General features: G+C 32.8%; 1 protein-coding gene and 1 long non-coding RNA gene across 7 annotated transcripts; one reads left to right on the top strand and one right to left on the bottom strand.

The window, feature by feature from the left end:
* Window positions 1-12: 12 nt before the first annotated feature.
* Window positions 13-16,342, bottom strand: LOC116772183 (uncharacterized). Of its 6 annotated transcripts, none has more exons than XM_032664281.2 (23): window positions 16,243-16,342; window positions 10,950-11,055; window positions 10,786-10,871; window positions 10,451-10,709; window positions 10,070-10,351; window positions 9,853-9,985; window positions 9,595-9,737; window positions 9,206-9,392; window positions 8,214-8,326; window positions 7,542-7,619; window positions 6,329-7,009; window positions 6,127-6,229; window positions 5,876-5,991; window positions 5,466-5,793; window positions 5,234-5,394; window positions 4,979-5,157; window positions 4,762-4,901; window positions 3,958-4,194; window positions 3,610-3,760; window positions 2,060-2,299; window positions 1,724-1,896; window positions 1,261-1,392; window positions 13-405 (listed from the first exon to the last, which is right to left on the bottom strand). In XM_032664281.2, the coding sequence occupies exons 2-23, from the start codon at window positions 11,014-11,016 to the stop codon at window positions 222-224; spliced, it is 4,173 nt and encodes a 1,390-aa protein (XP_032520172.2). In that variant the 5' UTR covers window positions 11,017-11,055; window positions 16,243-16,342; the 3' UTR covers window positions 13-221. The 6 variants fall into 6 exon arrangements, with proteins under 6 accessions (XP_032520172.2, XP_061384035.1, XP_061384036.1 ...); XM_061528051.1 differs by having other exon boundaries at window positions 3,958-4,218; window positions 9,206-9,410; XM_061528052.1 differs by having other exon boundaries at window positions 3,958-4,218; window positions 9,206-9,410; window positions 16,254-16,316.
* Window positions 3,416-4,053, top strand: LOC116772186 (uncharacterized). Its single transcript, XR_004353638.2, has 3 exons — window positions 3,416-3,495; window positions 3,612-3,769; window positions 3,962-4,053. It is a non-coding gene; the product is annotated as an uncharacterized LOC116772186 (long non-coding RNA).
* Window positions 16,343-18,299: the final 1,957 nt, after the last annotated feature.

Raw genomic sequence — 18,299 nt, forward strand, 5'->3', positions numbered from 1 at the left:
AATAAAACAAGATTTTACTGTAAAATTTTTATTTATTAGTATTGACTTACATAAAATATTTATAGAACGAAAGTATTACGAAGGAAAATAAAAAAGAAATACAATAGTATTATTAGGGAATTTAAAAAAAACATTTGTATAAGATCTTAGGACGGATTAGAATCTGAGCATATGGCAGTTAAGTCTTTAAGAGTTATAAAAGATTAAAAAGTGAAAGTTGTCTAAGAACGATGTTCGCGACGCTCGGGTTTCATGTCCAGGGAATGTAGGGACCGGAGTGACCTAGATCGTTCAAACAGCGAGGGGTCTGTATAGATTGGTTCGCTTCCGTCATCGAACGCGGTTGCCAGACGTCCGGATGACCCGGCCTCCTCGCCCACCTCAGAGAAATTTCTGCCCAAACCACTAGAATGAATGATATTAGACATTTAATTAGTACTCATATGAAAATTATTGATATATTCGTATACATATCTTTTTACATATGAGGTTGTCTTCAAGTCATTACTAAAATTGTTAATGTTTATTACACGAATAAACACTTCGGAAATTTCTCGTTTAGCTATATTTATAGTGTAAACTTCATGTGACGTCACTCTACTTAAAGATAAATTCTAAAGAATCGAAATCACTTGGCTTTGGTTGGATTAGCCTGTATACACTACATAAAGTTACACTAACTCTTAGTAACGATAAGAATGAAAAAAAAATCGTCGATATTTACTATTTTATTTAATAATGTATCCAACAATCTAGGATACTAGACCATGATACATCATCATAATTCATATCGATATAGCCCAGAAATCCATGGACTGTCTATATGTTAACATATTCTGAATTGCCCACAAACTTCCAATTGTGAACACGAAGAGAATATAATTGGGTACTGTCGAAAAAGTTTAATTTACCTATAAGTTGTAAAAAACAATAGAATCAGAAACAAAGGTAATTGATGTAGAAGTTGATAAATAAGATAAATTCTATACTTTACTTTAAAGATACATTCTATACTTTGGTGCTTACAGTAGTTCAATGTAATTTCATAATATATTTAAATGAAACTAATATATTTCGGATATACTGACGTCATGCACATCTCGTCTGCCCGTGATCACGGTTGCTAAAAAATAACCGAAACGTCGGGGTTATGTAGTTTTAAAATAATAAAATTCGCGTAGTATATCCGAAATATATTAGTTTCATTTAAATGAATAAAACTCGCGAAAGTCTTAGATGTCATTATCATAATATATTTACCTTAAAGAAAACGGTTTATGTAAATGTGAGGCAGAGAAGAGAGACGGTCTTGTATGTCTAGGAACGGGTGCTGCAGCACGAGTCACTGGGGCTGTCACTGACATGTTCTTGCGAACTATACGCCAGTAGCGCCTGTTGAAGAAAGTGAATTGCCATTATATTTTGTTGGGCGTCAGCTATTTCATATTTTATGGCGCAAATGATAAATAAAATTTATTTTTTGATGGGACTGGTAGATTAATACTATGACCCTGTTATATGTAAACATGAATACACATTTTAGAAAACGTCAACAATTTTCTATAGTAATTCCCAAATATTTGTTCCTTTTCTAGAAGATTGAAAATATAAAGTTTTTGCCAATTTCATTATATTGTGAAAGTTTCTAATAGCGACTGGTTCTTAAAAGTATTAACTATAGGTTTCAAATCGAATATAAATTATCGATAAACCTATTACATACTTGTATATATAAAGCGCAGCGAGTAGTATAGCCAATAAGAGTGCTAGCAATGTGCATAAAGCAACAAGCAGCATGCGCTGGTGAGCTGGCGACGCGCAGGGCTCCACTGCGGCCACTACTGGAGACGAATCAGGACCATTTTCCTCTATCAGCTCGTTTCGATTATCGAACACCTTGGGTACAAAGGAAATATACATTTTAACTAAAGATCTTTATTATAAGATGATTCTTATTACGAAATAGCAATTAATCCATTTAAAAAATGTAATGCTGTCCAAAAATCTTTTTGTTTTTCCAAGTTAAGTGTTTTTTTAAATAGTATGTAATTGTACTCACTTCAATCATCTTCCGTACGTGGCTTGGCGTTTCCACATCATTTTTCAAATATTTATCTACCGTCGCCTCTTCGTAAGATATTTTGTAAACGGACGCTTCGCTTATATTATCAGTTGTATTGGTGTTATCTTCTGTCTTCACTGCATCCGTGCTGTTGCCGACGTCTGTGGTCGAGTTTAAATCTCTACGTCGACGTCCAAATGAGGGTTCCGATCTTCCAGAGTGACTCGGGCAATACGCCTTAAATCATAACGAGCAATAAACATACGTTAATAATTTATTTTAGTATTTTGCAAGAAAAAAAAGGGCAGGACTTCAATAGGAGATACTTTCTATTTCTTTATTGTTTTTCTAACATCGATATTATGTACGTCTATGGTAAAAAAAGCACTTAATAGTTCCGTATCAATACATTTTTTTTATTATAATGATTGCAACAACAATGTTATTAAAATGCAATAACTGTTTATTTAGTATAGTTAAATTTTGTTATGTACAAGATTGTTTGATAATCTGGAAGCAAAATAAGTGGGTAATGTTTGATAAGCATATTTATTTTTATCGACACATTGACGTAAATGCGGAGATAAAAGAACAAATAGCGTCCGTTGTTTACAAAAATGCATCTTAGTTCAAGTAATTACCGTGTCAATGATAAGAATATATATTTTTAAATATTAATAAACACATGGTATTCCCTTTTTTTAGCAGACCGTAATAAATTATTTTATTTATTCAACACCTAATTTAAAACTATTACAAGTACTCGATTAAAAAAAAATTGTACCGTAGTATTAAAACTGAAATAAACAGATAAAAATAAGGTATCAAGAAGGAGAGGAGTAACTAAATTTATTTAAAAAAAAAGTTTTATAATAAATTCGTTTTTCAAATACTTTAGCGATATTCCAAAAAAATAGCTCTCGGTATTGTCATTAGCGAAATTATAATGGAAAACGATACGGATTATGTTAGGACTTAATTTATTAAACAACGAAGAAGTTCAAAAGAGTATTGGTATTTTTATTTGATATAGTGATTGATAAATTATTGAACCAGTTTGTTGTGTCCTAATTTTATATTCAAATGTGTACCTTTTACAAGGTTGCCACGAGTGCATTTGTGAGATAAGTGTGCATTGTATTTATGTACAAAGCATAAGAATAAGGTTAGAATAGGTTTTACTTTTGGTAATGATAAATTGAGCATTCTTTTGCTTACTTTTCTACCAGACATAACGATACTTAGCAGTCTGAGGACGATACGATAAAAATAATTTAATATTGTGACTATATGTGTAATATCTGCTGTTGTGACGCATAACCAACTTGTTTTTATAATGTTATTTTCACCATTGCAATTGTTTATTTACATTTCTTATCTCCTTTTGTTGGCATTTCGACTACTTTGTTATTAGTTGGTTGGTATAATAATAGGTGAGATTATAACCATGAAATGTGAACAGTTTTGAAAGTTAAGCTCTGGCAAATTTTATACGACATTCAAATTGTAAATAAAAACCAAAAGCTTGTATTTTTTTGGATACTTACAGGCTGACATCCATCCCTGCATGTTCTCACGGTAGCTTCAAACACAAGGAAATTTGATTCGGGTATTTTAAAAGCATTGAAACGAGCTTCCAAAGAGTCACCGTTACGTCCTTTGTCTAGTTCAGGGAAGACATCCGGATCCACGGGACATCTAACAACAGTAAGTTAACATGAAGTAACGAAAACAATTTAAAGAAATAATAAATTATAATTTAAGTAAATATAACGACAAAAAATTATAGACCAAGTAATAGCATATATTAATTTAAAAATCGTTTGCATTAGTAAAACTTTGTATTCGTAGTAAAGCTACGTTAGTAAGAACATTTTTCATATTATTTGTCTTACCCAGTCCTGTCGATAAGCTGCACAGAACGTCCTGAATATGGATCTCTGGCGATCACGTTTGTGGCGAATATGTCTGTGGCGTAATTATATCCATCCTGTGCTTCAAGTCTGAATGTAAGAGGATCGCCGACCGCTATAGTAGTTGTTGGACGCCCTTGGTAAAGGATGAGCAGACGCACTTTGGAGTTCAATGAACTCTCCTCTGGCAAGTACTCAATGGGTATAGGACTTCCCGACCTGTCGATCAAGTCATACCCAAAACTACAGTTAGATTTTAATATAAGTAGCATTATTAAATAGTTTTTACTTTGAATGAATTCATTGATTTTATTCATAGAGTTTTGTTTTTCTTTGTGTTATAAAAATGTAAGTTAAATAAAACTGATTTCATTCAAAGTTTTCAGTTAGTAGCTGTTAGTTTATAACAGCATTCATAAAAACCTTATAACGATAAAACCTTAAACCCATAGAAATTGTAGGAGTAAAAATCCTTTGTTCCTAAAAACCTACTCAACAGGGTATACAGATAAAATCTTGAAATAAAAACAATCAAAACAAATTCACTCATAGCTTTGAACACACAAAGTACTTAGAATCCTTAAGCCCATAAAACTTTTCATTCTAGGAACATAAATGTATCACCCTACAAACATCACGCAGACGGTTAACTGTTAATACAACCACAAAACATCGGGTCTATTTGAAAACATTTCTCACTGTGGCAGAATTTGAAAAGTGCTTGGAAAATAAAAATATAACAAAATTTTTATTCAAATAGACCATGAATCGAAGTTGGTATCTCACCCAGCGCCGATGTAATTGGAAGTAACGACGGCTTCCGCTGGACCTCTAAACAAACAAGTTAAATTGAAGCGCTTGTCTCTTGACGTCTGAACATTATCGCTGAATTGTACTACGACGATGTTGGTCATTGTGTCTCCATACTGAAATTACGTACGTCATTAAAAATTTTTATTAATAAAATATTTATATTATATTTTTTTTTCGAATCATTACTCACTCGCTGGGTACCACATTCGGGATAACCATGAGCCCCAGTTATTCGGAGTACATTAGACACGCCTCCGTTGCCGCGGAAGAAGCAGCGATCGTAAAAACCATAAGTGTACATACGACCAAAGAACCCTTCTGGCAGTCGAAGAGTGAATTCCATTCCATCTTCATTACAAACTTGTGACACTTGAATAAAAAAAAATAACCGCGTGAAGTAATAAACGTGTTAAATAGATAATAAACAATAATAATTAATCAATACCATCTAAACATTCTTCATTCATGCGTCCAAGTGATCTTTCGTAAAAGTCATATTCGTTTGCAGTGTTGTCAAAATGTGCTGGATTCGCAGCATCTAACTCCCGAGTATCGCGATCGCTCAGTTCACAGTTATCCCGAGGTTCAACTCCAAAACCTACATCCCTAGAACATATCTTATTATTAAACAGATAACAATTAACGGATGTCCAAACTGTATCTGTCCTTAAATTTACCTGTAATTAAATGACCGACATATGAAATCTCGAGCTTCGATACATTCTCTTTGGCAATGGGCCAGTGACTGAGCTGTTGTGAAACGTCTAACAAATCGTCTTTGCATTCGTTGTCTACCAACTTGTCTGAAACTGTCATCTTCACATCTAGATCCTTGCCATGGTCGCTGACCAATCGGAGGTCTTCCCCCAATAGGACCTCCTAATGGAGCCCCTATTGGGCCGCCTATATGACCCCCAATAGGAGCAATAGCACCGCCAATTGGCACATTTACCGGTCCACCTAATGGTGGTATGGGTCCATCGGGCTCGTATCCTCCATAACCGCCTATTTAACATCAATACATATAAGTAAATAAAAGATTATTGTTATTAGAAACAATACTTAATATTTTAAACAACAAACATACCGAGAGGTCTATCTAAACCCGGAGCAGGATAGCTTCCACGGTAACCTCCTGGCCTGTCCAATGGTCTTTCTATTGGTCTCCTTACTCCTATTGGTGGTCTGGGATCTACAGGATATCTAAGAGGATAAAAACGATTTAACCACCAATTTTAGAATTAATATTTTATTCATATATGTTATGTTTATTTGTGGCATACATCAGTAAGTATGGATATAACCAGCAGGTATTAATTCATTTACTGTGTACATTACCTGTCAGGTACTGGACGAACCCCTCTATCAGGATATCTGTCACCAGGTGGGATCCTGTCACCTCCAGGATATTCTGAACCATAATAACCACCCCGTCCGTAGCCTGCTCAAAATATGTAAAATTTACGTTTCTTATCTAATAATATCCCAAATATTATAAACTGGTAGATGGTGATAATGGTGTCAATTATAGGATGCTTACCAGGGTATGACGATCCGGTCGGCGGATATCGATCATACAAATCTGGGTAACGATCTCCTCCTAATGGGATAGGATCTCGATTTACCCCCACTGGGTACCTACTGAACGGATAGCGTCCCCAATCGTTAGTACTAGGATATCGGTCCTGTGGGAACCTCTCAGGATACCTGTTAGACCACGGACGTGGGAATCGACCCCTGTCAGAAACCGGGTATCTGTCTACTGGATCTCTTTCCGGATATCGGTCAAGATACGGGTCGATCGGATATCTGTTGGCAGGGTAGCGATTTGAAGCGGGGTATCTGCCGATGTCATTTGGTTGATCGAAAATAGGAAACCGTCCACCGTCAATGGGGTATCGGTCCCCTACTGGGAATCTACTAGGATATCTATCCACTCCTGGTGGATACCGATCCATAGGTGGTGGATATCGTTCAGGGAATCTGTCGGGTCCAACACCAGGTGGATATCTGTCATCCGGATATCTGTCGCTTGGATACCGGTCGCGGTCGCCCGGATATCTATCCGGGTAAGGATCCGGCCCGGCCGGATATCGGTCATCTGGATACCTGTCGGGTCGTGACGGATACCGATCGTCCTCATAGTATCGGTCATCATCCGGGTATCTGTCACGATCTACACCTGGCGGATATCTATCACGATCGCCGCCATTACTACCACCTTTGAAAATAATTTAAGTTAAATGTATGTACGTGCCATTTCAATTATTTCAAATAACTAGCTACAACAGTTTTACTATTCAATCGGAATTAGTAAATATAACAAATACGTATATAAATATTGTGTTATATCCAAAGCCAAGAAATATTTTATCTAATACATACATTTCATTTAAGAATAGACTAATGTAATCTTATTGTAATAAAAAAAAACCATGCACGTACAGAACCTAATTCCTTATATACCAAATAGAAGTCAATCCTAGTCTACCTAAATAGAAATCAAATAACTATGACAATGTCATGCTACATACGCTGAGTTGACAGTTGTCATTCATAAATCCTCAAGTATTATAGTATAAACATAGGTTAATGAATGATAAACGGACAACGCTTCGTATGTAGTGTGACGAGACAAGCTTATAATAAGGATACTGATCTCATGGTTTAAAAGGAAGTCAAAACATGGATCTAGTAACATGCACCAAGATAAAATTGTCTTAAAGTCCGTATTTGTCATGCACTACTCCAACCTGATGTATTCGAACCCCACGATGATTTCGAACCACTGCCCGTTCCCCCAGTCTCGCTTTCTCCACTAACTAGTTGATCTGGCAGAATCGTATTAACTTTTTAAGACTGACACTATTTGTTGTTAATAAAAAAATAATTATTACATTTTAGACACGACGGAATAAAAATCTTTTACGACATACTTAGCAAAATCTTTGTCCTCAATAACAAGATTAAATGAAAGATATCCCGTTTTCTTTTAAAATCAACGTGATATAATGCAATGGCACGTGTTTCTACTTATGTCAATTGATGACTTATTTATAGCAACACCGGTCTGTAAACGGTATTATTGTCAACTGTCATATATTGATATTTCCTATTGCAAACATTATAGAAGGGGTCTCAAACTATCATAACAAAGGTATTAACGTTTATTTATATCATGCCAACTATTTTTATACATGAGAACACAGTAACTCGTTCTTTTCAATTAAGATTTCATTTACTAGTTTGATTGCTTAATTACTTTAAATGTAAAGCGGTCGCAACGTGAGCCTCATAAGTCATACACGATAAGTAGGTGCAATCCATTAGAATAATTAAAACCCAAGGTTTTCCTCTCGATCTATATGGAAAACAATTTACATTCAAATATTATTTGAAATTAAATAATGTTTAAGAATACGTACGCATAAGGTTCTCGTAGTAATCGAAATCTGGATCATACAAGAGGCGCATTCCATCTTTTTGGTTATATCTGCTGAGACGGCAGGTTCTGGCGCGATCACTGTATACCGCTGACCTAATGTCGTTAAAATATTAAGCCATTTCTTGTGAAATATATATAATAAAATCTGATTCTTACATGTATCTAATCTTTTGTATATAAATGAGATGATTTACATACTTTGAAATCTAGTTATATTATAAAGCATATCAATTCCAATGAATCAATAACAAAGTACCAAACAAATTCACATTAAACCAAAACAAAATTAGAAATATATGTCACGCTATATCGTACAATGAACCCAAAAGAATAAAGGCGCCCTCGAAATTGCGTGCACATAGTACTTTAATAAAGGAATTTCTGTGAATATTTTGTGCTTCACAATAGTATTTTCGCGCAATATTTGTATGAAATAGGGTCGAAATTATAGTTGTATTATTTTTATACATAAATACAATCAACAATGGTAACATCAAGGTTATATCTGCATTTTAACATTCAGAAATATCGTGATAAACACATCACCCCTGTTTAAATAATGCTTTACCTAGGCATCAATCAGTCATAAATATTTACAAGGATACGTAGTACAGTGCAAACTGTTTTTGAAACAACATGTTTACACCGATTCAAACACTCTGAATTAGTTATATTTACCTAATAACAACTTTGACATTAAACTCAAGAGATAAAATAAGATTTAGGTTAGATTTACGAATATATGTATCGATTATTTAAGACAAATTTCCTATTTTAAAGGATTTTTAATATGTTTATTTTTAATGAAAAGTAAGTTTTCAATAAAGTTGATAAGTGTAGAAGGGTTTAAAGAGATTTTTACGTATTTTTTTTTGTATTATACTCAGTTCTGTATGTGTATTAAAATGTTTGTGTTTTAATGTTTCGGAAAACTCAACAGTTATATGCTATCAGTAATTATACCAGTATTACCTGCATTGAAAACTAGTCTGCCTCAAGCACTCATCGAGACACTCGCTTAATGATCGGCCAGTGATCTCTGAATGGAACTCTCCAGTGATGCGGCTGTTTCTATACCGTTGGAAGGCGGTGTCAGGGCGCCGGCCCGGGGAGAACAGGTGTGACGTCACGCTGTTGTCCGGGTACTCGGTCCCGCGAGCTGTCACCCGATGAGAGACTGATCAGAGGAACCTCGTGTGGTTATATAGGTTCAAGGATGTTCTAGCATCTTCATCCTTACCGATGGTTATATCACCATATAAATATATAAACCGTATCCTTATAGATAGTGGATGTACTTTGGACTGGTTATCGATAACCTTTTTTGATTATTACAACCGAATTACGAAAGATGTACTTACGATTATCTAAACAAACAAGATCATAGAAGTGGTGTGTGGGTGACGCGCTAACAGTCACGTCATCCTTTTGGGAAACCGAGTCTTCCTCTGAGAGGACACATTGTCTTGTCATAGCGTCGTGTTCGATAGAACGACAGAAATATCTGCAATTTTATTAAATTAATTATACTGTACATGGCAATCAATGGAATTTATTTTCCTGGTATCCTTCATAAGTGCTATGATTCCTATATTCTGTATGCTGTTACGTAAACTTACTTCTCCGCTCTGACACACATAGACTGGCACTCATCAAGTGTCATATTTGAGAAAACATCCGCTTCAAAAGGTCCACCGAGCCGTTTATTCTCTTCTTTAATAAACACGGCCAAACCATCACAACGACGTTCAGCTGGTAAAGATAACATTTAATCATGCAAAGAATTGATACTTAAAATATAATCGACATTAAATTTATTCTATATCTCTCTCTCACCATTAAGGCAAGTATTTTCCAAATAATCAGCATTATGGTCATCCTCCAGAAGTTCAGGGTGGGTTCTCCTAGTGAACCTGCTTAAGGAGCAAGTTCTCAAAGCAGTGTCGTAAGTTGCCGATCTACAAACGAAGCTGAACTCTCCCAAACACTTGTCTTCACACTCGGTCCTATTAGCCACCATGATCTCTTTAAGATCTGATGGTGGCAGCTTCAATCGTTTACGAGCGTGACGTTCGAAAACGTAGCGACGTGATGGACATTCACGTTCAGGACGATTAGCTGAACGAATAGACCAAATAATTAAGCATTTGACGTTTAAATATTATTGTTTTTCAATACGGGAAGAAAAAATACGGCATGAGAATCAAAAAGACTCACAGGTCAAGCAAATCTCGTTGAAATGGACGCTATTTGGTACAATCATGAGCGTCCCGATGCCTTCTGGTGCTGCTTGTTCCCTTGTCAGATAACAAGTTGATTCCTCATACTCCGGCTCCGGGCTAAAGGCCGCTATACGAGCCCCTGGTTGAAAATCTATCGAATTACAAGTCCGTACAAGACTGTTACCAGAACGATCCCGCAAACACAAATCCTGACATTTCTCTAAGACTCTGAAAGGCGGTGCGGTTTCTCGTATCTAAAAAAACGAACAGAAGTATACTTAATTTTCGTTTTAATATTGGAATTATTGATATTTTCTATAATTTACATACAACGTCGTCATCGAATCCGTGGAGCTGTTGGTTCGGTAGTCGTTCATACATAACCCTTCCCATCCCTTGATTACAGGTGGTTTGGGCTGTGAAAATTTAGGACAATGAGTAAAATAAGCCCACATAAGTAACGTTCGTGTGAAATGTTTTATTAAAAGTTTTACCGTTAGCCATAGTCAGCATGGTTAGAGCAGTGAAGGCGTGCATCACACTCGCCCCACGCGGCTTCATCTTAATCTCTGTATCCAGTCACCGACCGAGCATATGGTCCTTATAACAAAAAACATATTACAATAAGTTCAATTATTGTTTATATAAAGCTTGCTGTATATAGTAATTAATGTCTAAAGACCTATAAAATAAGCATATAGGTATATAAAAGTTGCACAATTTATAATTAATGCAATCATAATATCAAAAGCGTTGTTTTTTTAAGTTTAGTCTTTGTAGTCTCTCGACTGATAATGCTCACAAACATATAATTACTATAAATAAAAACTGATATCTAATTCATCAGTAAATATTTAATGTTAAATATAGAAGTTAGAATTCTTGACATCTTAAGATACTGGCGATGTTCAAATTAAATAAATTAATAGGTTGTGAAAGTATAATCTATTTAGAACATGTGTAGTTCAATAATCGAGGACTATTTCAGTTAGTTTAATTCTTGAAAGCCTATTTTGAGCTTAGTGAACGGATAAACTGGTAGTTGTATAGGTAATTTGTGTTTCATATTAGAATTCATGTTAAAATTTTTGGTTCGCTGCACTAAATGAATGCGATGAGACAATCGAGAACAAGGTTGAACAAATTTTCAGTACATCTAGAACACTGCCTACGGTGGTAGCCTACCTAAACACGTTAAGTCATATACCATCACAATATATATGAAAGAAATGCAGTAATAAGGACTATAACTATACAATTTAAAATGTTTGTCTTGCAATTACAAAACAACGATGTCATCAAGTGCATATTTATTTGCATTATGATTTTATCTGTCTACATTTATTTTATAACATATTTTTAAAGTCGGCTGAATTTATTTTAATATGAATTTTACTTATTATATTCGATATTCAGCAATTTATAACGGAAGCATTAATATACTAAACAAGTTAGTGGGTAGGATAAAATAACCAACTAACTCCTAGCGGTTTTTTTTTATTGCTGTGGTATTACCACATGTAAAATATAAATAATCATTTATCGAAGTGAAGTCGTTCTGAAAAGCATGTAATGTGTAAAAGTAAATAATGTGGTATACTGTTAGGAAGATTAGTAAATCGTCAGCTCTATAACATTGAAAAAACTAAACGTTTGGCGAACCTAACGATTTGGTTTACAGCAATTATAGGAATCATATCATATATAATAATACACTGGTATTTGCTATTTATTATTGACATATCATACGACCAACAAAGCAATGGCCATTTAGATCTTTAACTAAAATAGAAATTGTGCATTGATTGCCACAATTAAGTTACAGTTAGTTGGCGGGTATTTTATAGTTGAAAAGAAGAACGGTAAAAAAGGGGACACTAAGCCCTAAATTATGGCAACCCTTTTGCTTGCTATTTTTAATCTATGCATTGTTTTTTATCTGTACAGGAAATTTTAAATTTTACAGCTCAAAAATCGAATAAAATGGTTGACTATTCCGTATTAGTTATCCATAACACTCATAATATGAATTAAGTACAAGAAGACATACAATGGAGATTGGATAAAAGTAAAATCTGCATAACAAAGCTTGAAGTAACATAATATAAAAATTTTGGGGTTTCCAAAAACTGTACCGATGGAAAGCGGATGGCCATTTCCTGTGCTTTGTATCCGACCGATGTCCTCGTCGGTAATTCTAACGACGCAGTGTGTATAATACAGTTATCTGTGCCGTGAAATCTGTCTAGCTTATAAGGACAGACATTTTTGTAATTTAGGATAAGCAGGGATAATTTCTTTGCTAAATCTTTCTTACAATTATTCGTATTGGGTTGATTAAGGAAGCAATTTTTACGATTCTTTTACCAACATCAGAAGGGGGAAGTGTACTATACATCAGGTTAATTGGATTAATATCAAAATCTTTATATAGCTAAAACTTCCTTCCTAAGACTTTCCTTGATGTCTTCTCTTCTATTAGTTTAGATTGCGTTTTACCTACATGTCAAAAGCCTGAAGTGGTAAAATAAACTTGCCCCTTTAATTGTATCTTAAATGCATATAATATATATAAATAGTCGAACATAAACGGTTGAATAATCCGTCTCCCAAAACAACTAACGACAGATAACTCATACCTTATCCTAGTAATTAACAATCTAGCAACTGGACTTTGTTACGTGTGAACAAGTTAGTAGAAATGACCTGATTTCCAAACATTGGTATTTACATTGTCTCTCTGATGAATTAAGGACGGGTTGGTCAGCGAAAGTAATATCAATAGCTGAATGCTCAGTTTCCAAATGAAACGAGGAAGTCCATTCTCATGTTGACTTAACGGGATTTTTCACAATCAATCACGCAGAACGAGATAGTGTGAAAACTGTTTGTACATTGTCGGGTTGGGTTCGGCTAGGACCGGCCCGTGGGAAACCACTGTTCTGCTCCACTCTATTCTCATAATCCTAGGAACAATGACGTTGATACAATCTATCCCGCTGGAGGTTTATAATAGTTATACATATTTTGAATAATTTATATCGTACTTTATGCACAAAAACTGTATTCGGAGTGTTTAATTCTGCTTTCAACTTGAGTATATAAAAAAAATTCTGTCTTGTTGCGATTTGAGTTCATATATAAATATATATAATTACGTCAGCTTTGGTATATACATATTTTTAAGTCTATTTTCCGATACTTTTTTAGGTCTATTTTCCTAAATGTAAGTTTAATCAAACTCATGTTAGAAAAAAGGGGAGAAAATTAGCCTAGATAAAGCTTTTATGCCTTTATTTAGTTGGTATTAACTTACAAAACCGTAACTTCATATATACTTTTTAAGAAAAATATGAATATCAATGTTAATATACTTATTGGGGAACCTTTTTTTAAAATTTGTGTAATTAAATTTAAGGTATATCCATATACAAAAGATAGATAAATCCACTTGGATAGATATTATATATGTACAAACTCTTTCTTATATTTTTCTGTTAAATATTTTTTAAGACTTTCGGGTACCGCTAGAAGTTGACAAACTGAAACTAAGATGAAAATTATAGAGACAATTATGGTCCTAAGTGCTTTAATTCACAGAACTTTTATATAATATTTTCGTAAATAATATTTTTTTTTTGTAAATTAATTAGGAATTAAAAAATAAGTAGGGTACATGTGAAAAATAAGTAGGGTACATGTGAAAAATAAGTAGGGTACATGTGAAAAACAATCTACATACATTTTAATGTAATTTGTCACAAAAATTTTACACTTGTGGATAGTTTTGTGTGATGAATGTTTAAATAAGTAATGGCATCTCGTTACATTTACAACCACATAGATAACTTCAACGTGCTTAAGAGTTCTATACTATTAAACACATATTTAGTGGGAATATAGTCTATAGAAAAATTAAATAACTCCTAGCTAAATTATTCAAGATAATCTTTAGTGTCTCTACGCACTGTTAAAATAACATTTTACTAAATCTATCGTAAAAGTTAGTATCAAAATGGTAATATATACAATTTTTATAAAACTATTATAAGATAGATATATCAACAAACATAACAGCGATACGATAGCGATTAAAAAAATCGTTAGTTAATCAACAAGTGTTGTTAACAACGATTACAAGGTTACTCATACTCTACTTCTTCGAATACTCAAATACTCTTAAAAATACTACGCCTATTTTAATATTGTTCAACAATTGTAACATTTTTTATGTATTAGTGGAATATTATTATGTTACAAAATACGAATGTTAATTAATACAAAAAATATACACAAGAAATCATATGGAAACTATAAAAAAAAAATTGAAAATTTTTGTTTCAGTTCAAATATAAGTAGGGCCATTTAAAATGTACATTTCATGACGTGTAATGTTCATGAAAGTATACAAAACTTGATAATTATTTACCAAAGTGTTGAATGTATAATAGCACATTAGTACCATAATATTTTTTAGTAATATCTTTAAATAAATGAGCTTCTTGGGTTTTATATTAATATTCATAAAGTAATCAATATAGATAGTCCTCCGAATCTAACGCTTCTACTGATTTTTCTCTTATATCTCCTACGATTTATTTCTAAATGTATATTTAGTTATCATCAGCAGTTTTAGTATTTGATTTGATTAAAGTTCTAAAACTTTAACTTCGGCACAAATTTATTACTGTTAAGTGACGTCACTCGGCACTTGTTAATTATTCTATGTAAGTCATAATTTATATATATTGTGATGAAATGTTAATGAGTTAACATAAACTAACACAGAAATCTCTAATATCACTATATAACAGTTAATAATGTCCATAAAAGGTCTCGTATATAGAAACAATCTATTCATTACTGGGAGCACAACTTATGCGTATAAAAGTTTTGTGCACACTAATGACAAGGATTCGATCTGAATTTAATTCAAATAGTCGGTAAGAAAAGGCAGTTTAAAAACTTATAACTATCTAACACTAATATCGTTAAAATAAGGACTAAAATTCATTTTGTATAGAACTTAAACCATTAAATAACATACCCTAGAAATGAATGTTTTAACTTTTAACTACAATTCAAATAGTTCATGTGTTTATAAGTGTTTATAATAGATAATTAGTAAGATTTACAAACAGCATTACTTTCATTGTGTCATCTTGAATTATGTCTATAAAATAAGACATTTTATATATACCTAAAATTTATTACAAGTCGCGAAAGTTTCGTAGCACTAAAAGTTTCTTCGTGATCTTTACTGGCCATAAATGCATTGATGTAGGTATATGTTTACGGTATGTTAAATGATTTTAGAAACTCCTTGTGATTTTATATCAATTGAATGTAAGCGGCTTAATTGTAACTACATAGGACATAACAAAAATAATTTTAGTACGAGTTTTTATCTACTACGTAAACACCATCAGTCTCAACGTATTTCATTGATAGTTGCGTCGCTGATGATGTGTTAACGAAAAGAACATACATACTAACGACACAAAGTCGTACTAATGGTAAAGTTTTTTTTATATTAATTAATAGATGTGCAAAATCATTTTATCACGTTAACGAATCAGCAATACAGATTAAATCAATAAACAAGATTGAAATATTTCTTTCCAGTGACAGTGAAACATAAAGGAAAATTATTTATATTTTTTCTTAAATTACTCGTTATATTGAAATTATAATTTATTTATTTTTTTAAATTTCTAATTTCAGTTATCAAAATTCCTTGTAATATTTAACGAAATCTGTTTGCCAGTTACATGCTATGCTACTTACTTGAAACTTACGTTCTACGTTCCGTAGGATGACGTAGCACTTGAACACTTACAGGCACTTACAGTGTACTTAGTTAACTCACGGGTGTTCTATGGGTCAGCCGAAACTGAATTGTGGTCATTTCTACACCATAATTCAGTTAAATTACATCAAGGGGGGGAATAACAATGAGAGTATGAGCGAATCACGCTAAGGCTACGCATCGCTTATTTTCCATAGACACTGACACCGATGACCTGTCCAAATTATCATTAACATTACTGTTCTGGTACATGTAGATTGTATCCCTCCACTTTCTTAATCGAGAGCTTAAATTCGAGTATGATTTGAACGAAGTAAGAACGGCCCACGTCTAACATACTATAGTATGAAGGGAAACGTGTGGAGACAGATGTTGTATCATAAAAATAATCTAAATCGAATCAAAACTAGCAGTTACTGAGTTATACACATAAATAACATATTATACGAATTATATAATCCCTCTATATTAAGACGATTAAATAATTAAAACCGTCAAAAAATATTTTGTTTAGAAATAGCAGAACAGTATAAAACCCAAGAAACAGATCATACTAATTTTAAAATAGGAATTATTTTTAAAAGATTACTTGTGGATTAAATAGTATTTATTTATGACAGACATATCCGATTTTTATATCAACATCATTATTTAATTTAATATATAAATTAAGATCCAAAGCTTTAAAAGACAATCAGACAGACAAAAATAAATTCAGTGACCCCAAACCGCTTTTCCGGAAGCAGCTCACGGAGCGTGGCGTCGCACATTTTCAATATGGCGTGGCGGCCATGTTGCCGTGTAAAACATTCCCGCCAATGTACTGATTGTAATCGAAATTATTATGATCATATTGTTTTATGTTACGACCTTCAGCGCGGTCACGTCTCATCCAGATTACACACGGTTACGTCGGTTCACAGATTTAATAAAATGAATACAGTATTGAAAAACATACATTCATGTTAAACTGTCCCATGGACGTGTTTTATCGCATATCAGAAGGTCAGAACAGATGATATTACCGTCTGGAATGTCAGGCTGTGAAAAAAAATATCTGTATATTTTCTTGTTAAGCATTTACTTCACTTTCAACAATTAATATTTAATGTAAAGAAAGTCTTAATAGATAACGCCACATTTACATAAACGTGAGTCGATCACGTTTTCGAACGTTATCATGAAATTGTACAGTGATTTTAACTTCATTTAATATCAAAGCCATAAAAACAACAAATTACTCTGTCTCAACAGCGTAAAAAAAAATAATTTGAAAAGAAGCTGAATACTTGAAGTCCTTCTCCTTACCGTATAAATGAAGACCTACGTGTTATTTTTTTTAATACTTTACATTTTTTTTTTTATTATGTTAATGTTTTTTTAATAAAAGAGATTTTATTTCGCTTAAGTCACTTTAACACAAATTGAGATGATAAATATTATGTAATTATATTTTTATAGATTTCTTTCATCTTTTATAATGCTCAAACAAATGACGGATGATAAATGTAGTGAAATATAAAAACTTAAAATAATTGAAAAAGTCTGTCTGAACTAAGTCTTTTAATAGAATACATTTGTACTTACAATTATTTCTAGCAAAAAAAAGTTAGTTTAGAGGTTATAAGCAATTAAAATCTTTTGAAAATAATTTTCATTTATTATGTTTCTATTAAAATTATTTAAGCGAAAAGGAAGTATTTGTGTTTCTTTCAAATATATAAAATCGGTTTTATTTATCACTTTATTTATTACACTTAGTCAGTTTGTGACTTTCAGGAAGTTATTAGGCACACTAATAAAATTATACAAATAACTTTGACTTTGAACTTATTGACGATAAGAGTTCGTTAAATCGTTTGTTTAATAGGGGATTATAAAATAAGTAGCAGTTACATAATAATAAAAATATAAATATACATCCGCTAAATAATTTTAATAAAATAAAATAAAATATCCGTTTAACAAAACATTTCAAATGTCACTTTATGTACTATATATTGTGCGAAAATATAAAACAAATATACTTTTAATA

Source organism: Danaus plexippus (assembly GCF_018135715.1).
Source record: "Danaus plexippus chromosome 16 unlocalized genomic scaffold, MEX_DaPlex mxdp_23, whole genome shotgun sequence".
In the NCBI taxonomy this organism is placed as follows: domain Eukaryota; kingdom Metazoa; phylum Arthropoda; class Insecta; order Lepidoptera; family Nymphalidae; genus Danaus; species Danaus plexippus.